This window comes from Meleagris gallopavo, unplaced genomic scaffold, assembly GCF_000146605.3.
Source record: "Meleagris gallopavo isolate NT-WF06-2002-E0010 breed Aviagen turkey brand Nicholas breeding stock unplaced genomic scaffold, Turkey_5.1 ChrUn_random_7180001955028, whole genome shotgun sequence".
Lineage (NCBI taxonomy): Eukaryota > Metazoa > Chordata > Aves > Galliformes > Phasianidae > Meleagris > Meleagris gallopavo.
This window is the reverse complement of record NW_011215908.1, coordinates 24,952-31,731: the sequence shown is the minus strand read 5'-3', so window position 1 is coordinate 31,731 and position 6,780 is coordinate 24,952. Positions and strand designations below refer to the sequence as shown.

General features: G+C 55.3%; 1 protein-coding gene across 4 annotated transcripts; it reads left to right on the top strand.

Annotated features, from left to right (window-relative positions):
- The first annotated feature begins 398 nt into the window (after nt 1-398).
- LOC104917075 (zinc finger protein 664-like) lies at nt 399-6,640 on the top strand. 4 transcript variants are annotated; one of them, XM_010728149.3, is made up of 6 exons: nt 399-487; nt 2,038-2,195; nt 2,404-2,485; nt 2,676-2,802; nt 3,391-3,501; nt 3,605-6,639. In XM_010728149.3, the coding sequence occupies exons 3-6, from the start codon at nt 2,462-2,464 to the stop codon at nt 4,867-4,869; spliced, it is 1,527 nt and encodes a 508-aa protein (XP_010726451.1). In that variant the 5' UTR covers nt 399-487; nt 2,038-2,195; nt 2,404-2,461; the 3' UTR covers nt 4,870-6,639. The 4 variants fall into 4 exon arrangements, with proteins under 4 accessions (XP_010726451.1, XP_019467277.1, XP_019467278.1 ...); XM_019611732.2 differs by lacking the exon at nt 2,038-2,195 and having other exon boundaries at nt 406-487; nt 3,608-6,640; XM_019611733.2 differs by lacking the exon at nt 2,038-2,195 and having other exon boundaries at nt 406-487; nt 3,403-3,501.
- Nucleotides 6,641-6,780: the final 140 nt, after the last annotated feature.

Here is a 6,780-nt window from a genome sequence, read left to right as displayed (position 1 = left end):
GAGAGCAGGGCAGCCGGAGATTGCCTACTTGCTGGGACCCGCTCACGGCTGAGAGGAGTTAAAGGAACGCCAGGACAGCAACGTGGGGACGCGTGACCACAAGGATGTGCGAATGTCCCCGGCAAAGGAAGCCAAGAGACCTAGCAGAGAGCGACGCTTCATTAGCGTAACAAAACACAGCCCCCATCCCTCCCTCCCCCCTCCCCCGGGTGCAGATGTGCCAGGAGAACGAGCTGTGAAACCGCCCGAGGCCTGGCAGCCGGCTCGGGGCGTGCTCGTGTGGGAATCGCCGCCTGGACCTGAGGCTGTGCCGAAGCGGCCAGAGCCTGGCTGGAAGCCGTCCGGCAGCCCCGCGGTGGCAGGAGGTGCAGCAAGGCGTCCTGCGGGCAGCTCCGCGCTGAGGGCACTCGGCATCCTCTGCTCTCCGCGACTCCCAGGAGCCCGGTTGCCCGCAGCAGAGGTGGGAGCAGCCTGCTCCGCACCCAAGGTAGGTGCCCTTGGTGGCTCGTGCAGAGGAGCGCACGCTTCCTGCCCCCTGCCAGCAGCACCGGGAGGGGAGCGGGGAGCGGGGAGCGGGGAGCGGCACCGGGCGGGGCGGAACCGGCACTGCTATAGCCCCGGCGGGAGCCCGGTCCCGGCTCCAGCTCCTGCCCGGCACAGCGGGTTTGCTGGGCCAGACGGGCTGCAACGAGGGGAGCGGCGGTTCCCAGGCGTGTAGCAGCCCGGCTTGGGCTCCGAGGGGCACAGGAAGGGCTTGGAGCTGGGACAGCGAGGAAGTGAGCAGAGGAGCTCAGCGTGCTCTGCTGCCCGCTTGGCTCTCTGTAACACTGCCCAGCTGGGACTGCGTTTCTCCCTCTGGGCCACGGGAGACACGAGATGACCTCGCTCCGCAGCTCTGCACGCATGGATTGATGGAAGCTTTCAACTCCCCGATGCTCCTTTTGAGTGTCTGAATGTGAAGCCTCCAAGGAGGGAATTTCCACTCCAGTCCCCTCCCCCTCCCCGGCAGCCCGCAGTTTGGGTTCGGGGACCCAGCAGGCAACATCTGCCTCTAGCGGCCCTTTCAACGTTACCTTTTGTGCGCTTAGCGCTGGGCTGATGGCTCACCTTGCCAAGGCTTTTGTTCAGGCTGTCCCGGCAGCTGCAGATGCGTTTAGCGCACAGCTGCGGGCCCTGAGCACGTCCAGCATCTGCGCCAGCTCGGGCACTGGGCTGTGTAATAGACGCTGAAAAGCTGACAGCCTGTGGGCTCACTGGAGCACACGCTGAGAACGCGCCCGAGCAGCACGTCAGTAAAGTGCAGCCCAGGCTGCCTCGTGCAAAGGGCGCACGGTGCCGAGAACGAGCCCTGGAAGCGAGCGCGGTGTGCGCGCTGAGCTGAATGGGAAGCAGCGCCTCCGGGTGGGGGAGGAGGGAAATGCAGCCGCCGAGGCATTCTTGGTGCTGATGGCTGCAGCTGGCACGCATCCAGCGAGAGCCTTCAGGCTCCGTGCTGTCAGGTGGGCAGAGGGCTGAGATACTGACAGCAGAAAGTTGAGCTCTGCCCAGCAGTGTGAACTGCAATGAGGTTACTGGGCTTTTTTGGTTTGGAGAAGAGAAGGTTCCGGGGAAACCTCCTTGTGGCCTTCCAGGACTTGAAGGAAAAACATAAATTAAAGGGGGAACGACTGTTTACATGGGTGGGCAGAGACAGAACAGGGGGGAATGGTTTTAAGCTGAGACAGGGGAGGTTTAGGTTAGATACTAGGAGGAAATTGTTCACTCAGAGGGTGGTGACGCACTGGAAGAGATTCCCCATAGAGGTTGTGGATGCCCCATCCCTGGATGCACTCAAGGCCCGGCTGGATGTGGTTCAGGGCAGCCTGGTGTGGTGGATGGTGACCCTGCACGTAGCAGGGGGGTTGAATCTAGATGGTCATTGCGGTCCTTTTCAACCCAGGCCATTCTATGATTCTGTGATTACCTTCAGGTCTTCGCTGTAACGCATCACCTTCGAGAAGCTCAGGAAGCTCCAAACTAACCATGAGTCTCTTACAGAAGATCTGTGTCAGCAAGGTGTCTTGACGTCAAGCTGAGAGGGATCTCTGTACAGGTGTGACCTTGAGAGACATCCCTGACTGTGGGGACATCCTGTTGTGCAGCCCATTGCTGTGCAGGAGAGCTCAAGGGGCGCTTGGGCTGCTCCCTGTTTAGGGGTAAGATGACTGACTCATTGCTATGCACTGTCTTTAGGCATTCAGTCCGTGTACTGTTGAACCGTGTGTCACTTCTTTCTGCCACCCAGTTTGAGTCAGCTTTGTGACTTGTAATCAGTGCCCTGCAGCTGGGCTGTGGAGGGCAGGGCTGGGACAAGGACTGCTGCGTTCCGTCACAGCTCCCCTGCCATTGCTCTTGTCCTTGCAGGCTCCAGTTCAACTTCTGCCTTCCAGCCGAAATCATCTCACCTGCAGGAGAGCAGCAAATGGCCACAGCACATCCATCTCGGGTAGGGGCTGGGGGAAGCAGGCAGGAGAGGCCGAGAGGCGAGGGATGTGAATGCAGGGGGAGAGGGAGGTGGCCTCAGCCAGCGTGTGCGTGCTGGGGCCAGAGAAGCGGCTGGGACGGGAGTTTGTGTCCTGTGCGAGCTGCTTCCCTGTGCCTGGGCTGTTCCCAGGAAGGAGCCTCTTTGCTTGCAGGAGCCCGTGAGCTTTGCGGAGGTGGCCGTGTATTTCAGCAGGGAGGAGTGGGCGCTGCTGGAGCCTGCGCAGCGAGCGCTGTACCGGGACGTGATGCTGGAGACGTACCAGTGCGTGGCCTCGCTGGGTGAGGGCTTTGCTGCCTTTCCTCCTCATTAGGGCACCTGTGGCTGTGCAGAATGAGCCTCTGCAGGCCGGGGCTGGAATAATCACCGTGTAGTTACATATTGATAACTACAACAGCAACAAAGCAAATACTGAGGAGCACGAGTTTCAGAAGGGATTAGTATGCAGTGCATTCTGATAAAAGCCCGGAGGCAGTGCTGGCGAGCAGGCATCAGCCAGGGGGAGAGAATCAGCCCTTCTGTTGTGCACTGCATGGTGCCACCAGCTCCAGCTAACAGATGACTCCCAGGTTACTCCGTTACAATGTAGGATTTTGCATTCAATTGCCACAGACATTTTGATGCCTTGGTCATTGATATATTGTCAGAAAATAAACAAGCTGTTCTCAAGTTAATTTGAAAGAAAATATCCTTTCATAATTTTCAGAGTTGTAAAAGCATCCTTTGTTCCAAAGGAAGCTGTGGGCCCAGTGTCATTGAGGCCGCAAGTGTGTTTTCTCCCTGGGGAGGGACACAGAGAGGAGCCGTTGAACAGGCACTGTGCCAGAATGATGGAAATGTTCTCATCTCCCCCGTTTCTCTCGTTGAAGCTCCACTTCCAGCCCCCAAACCCGTGCTGATCTCCCTGCTTGAAGGAAGGGAAGACCCCTGTATCCCAGATGTGTGTAGACTTGAGGCCGTGCCAGGAGACCTCAGCCCAGGTGAGTTGGTGGAGGGAAGGAGGAGGTTGGGGCTGGAAGAGCCATGTCTGTCTGTGTTTTATTTTGGGCAGTGTGTTTTATATCTGGATTTTCTGTCATCCAGCAGGAACTGGGATTACAGATATACTGGAGGATCTGCAGGAAGGTGGTGTGGCTGAAAGGCGGTGGGGTAGTGTCTGTGTGGAGGAAATCAGAAGGGATGTCCAAGGAGGCCTGGAGCAAGGTCAGGGTGAGCACATCATGAAGCCACTGGAAAAGTGTCTGCAAAAGACAGGAAGCAGCGCACTGGCCTTCAGCATAAGTCAAAAGGAGCCTGAAGAACCCAGGAGCAAGGATGTGAGCCAGATGGAAAAGCAGAATCCATGCATTGAATGTGGAAATAGCTTTGAAAAAGATTCCAGCATCGTTAACCACCAGTGCAGACGCTCAGCAATGAGTCCATACAAGTGCTCTGATTGTGGGAAGAGCTTCAAAGGGAGATCCCAACTCACCTACCACCAACGCATCCACACAGGAGAGACACCCTACAGGTGCTCTGAGTGTGGGAAGGGCTTCAAATGGAGTTCCCAACTCACCTACCACCAACGCATCCACACAGGAGAGACACCCTACAGGTGCTCTGAGTGTGGGAAGAGCTTCAAATGGAGTTCCCACCTCGCCTACCACCATCGCTTTCACACAGGAGAGAGTCCCTACGAGTGCTCCGAGTGTGGGAAGAGCTTCAAAAGCTGTTCTGATTTGAAGATCCACCAGCGCATCCATACAGGAGAGAGACCCTACAAGTGCTCTGAGTGTGGGAAAGGCTTCAAAAGCAGTTCTGAGTTGAAGCACCACCAGCGCATCCACACAGGAGTGAGACCCCACAAGTGCTCTGAGTGTGAGAAGAGCTTCAAAAGCAGTTATGATTTGATGATCCACCAGCGCATCCATACAGGAGAGAGACCCTACGAGTGCTCTGAGTGTGGGAAGAGCTTCAAAAGCAGTTCTGAATTGAAGTGCCACCAGCGCTTCCACACAGGAGTGAGGCCCTACGAGTGCTCTGAGTGTGGGAAGAGCTTCAAATGGAGTTCCCACCTCGCCTACCACCTGCGCTTCCACACAGGAGAGAGACCCTACAGGTGCTCTGAGTGTGGGAAGAGCTTCAAAAGCAGTTCTGATTTGATGATCCACCAGCGCATCCACACAGGAGAGAGACCCCACAAGTGCTCTGAGTGTGGGAAGACCTTCAAAAGCAGTTCTGAGTTGAAGCGCCACAAGGGCGTCCACACAGGAGAGAGACCCTATAAGTGTCCTGAGTGTGAAAAGAGCTTTAAACACAGATCTAGTCTCAACACTCACAAGCACATCCACAACGCACACAGGCTGTAGAAGCATCTCAAGACTCTGGGAACCTTCAAAAGCAGTTGCAGCCCCGTTACCTACCAGCACAGCCACACAAGATACAGAGCCTGCAGAGCCCCGAATGTGGCAAGAACTTCAGCCCGAGTCCCAGCCTGGTCACCAGCTGAGGCTTTGTGTGATGATGGACCTTAGAAATCCCCTGAGTAGAGGAAGAGCTCTGCTTTAAATCCTCTTTTCCTTCTTTGTATGAGAATGATGCATATTGCTGTCCTTCAGCTGCAGTTTCTGTGTTGAGTGGCCATACAAAGGAGAATCCACAGTGGGATGTGTCACAGCCAGTGGAAACCCTCTGCCAGGTGGCACATTTCTGCCAGGGCTGTGTGCAAGGAGAGTCACCTCTGATCTCCCCTGTAAAAACTCCTCTGCTGTGGGGCAGCAGGTGAGGACCCAAAGGAAACCTCGGCTGGGCCGATATGTCACCAGGAAGGAAGAAATCCTGTCTGCAGGGCGTGTGGGAAGAGCTTCATCTGGAGCTCAACCCTCTGTAGACCCCGGAGAACCAATCCAGGGAGAGTCCCTGTGAGTGCCTTGACTGCAGGAAGAGGTCTGTCCAGAGCTGGGAGCTCATCACACACCAGTGGATCCACGTGAGGAACCCTACAAATGCACAGCCTGCGAGAAGAGCTTTGGCCACAGCTCGAACCTGCTGAGGTACCAGAGTGTCTGCACTTGGGTGAAGTCCAATCCGTGCCTGCACCAGTGAGTTCACGTGGCAGGAAGCCTTATAAAAGCCTTGAGTGTGAGAAGGGCTTTGTGCAGAGGGCAGAGCTCCTCACCGGCCCTCCAAGTGTTCCTGGTGCATCACTGGCACCCTCTGCAGAGGGGACTTAACCCATGAGCTTCAGATCCTTGCTACCCAAAGCAGAGAGAACTCACCGTGCTGGCTTCCTCTTCTGCTCTTCCTGCCAGCAGCTTTTTGATGCCATTTCCTAAGGAGATGCGGCTGTGTAGGGATGTTCTGTGTGTCTGTGTGCATGTGTTGCTCTCAGTAATTTGTGAGTGCACTGATGAATCTGAGGGAAGGGTCAGGAGAGCAGTAACGTGGCTCTTGGGGGTTTTCTGAGAATCATCTGTAGAGGAAAGGGTAGGGGGGGAAATAAGTAGCTGAGTTGTTCTGGAGCTTTCCTCACTGTAGTCTTGTGTTTTATTCTTAAAATAAATGTCCGCATGTGGAATGAAGAGAGGGAAAGGTGCAAGCAGGGTTTGGTTTTGGTGCCTCCTCCAGCCCACTGCTTGCTTCTGGGGAAGGCATTTCTTTCACACAATCCTGTCATCCTTCCTAACCCAATGTGCTGCACGTTGGTTCTACTGCTCTTCTCGAATGCTTTAATCAGCTGGTCAGAGCAGCTGTGTGACACCAAGCCTTGTTTGCCTCCAATAAAACTACAAGAAGCTGAGCTTGTTCTTCCTAAATGCACCATCCCAAGTTTCAGGAGGTGGAGGGGGCAGAAGGCAGTGCAAACCCACAGGGTGCAAAGCAGCTCATCCCCACAGCACAGACATATCAGTGCTCTCCAGTGCGTGCTTGCCTTGCAAGTGATCCCTTTGGAGCTTGACGGGTTTTATTTTCACCTTGGGAAGGTGTGTCCGAGACCTCCTGCAGCAGGGCCTTCTCATTTGCTGTGCTCAGCTAAAGCTGCTGTGCTTGGAATGCAGTTGTCATGGAGTGGTGGTTGATTTTGGTGAGCCAGTGAAGCTGTTTTTACATTATTTTTTTCCTGAAAAAATCATTCGAATGGCGGTTTTCCCCACGTGTTTTGTCACACGTTTCCCTTCCCATTTTCTGGGGCCGGGGGGACGAGGGGAGGAACGGAAGCCTCCCGCTTCTCACACTTTACTCCCGGTTTACTCACACTTCTTTTTTGTGTGTTTTTGACT

Excerpts from the sequence above, each read along its gene's own strand:
- LOC104917075 (XM_010728149.3), top strand. The coding sequence starts at position 2,462 with ATGGCCACAGCACATCCATCTCGG. Across the intron at positions 2,803-3,390 it reads CCAGTGCGTGGCCTCGCTGG|CTCCACTTCCAGCCCCCAAA; the intron begins GTGAGGGCTTTG and ends CTCTCGTTGAAG. Across the intron at positions 3,502-3,604 it reads GCCAGGAGACCTCAGCCCAG|CAGGAACTGGGATTACAGAT; the intron begins GTGAGTTGGTGG and ends TCTGTCATCCAG.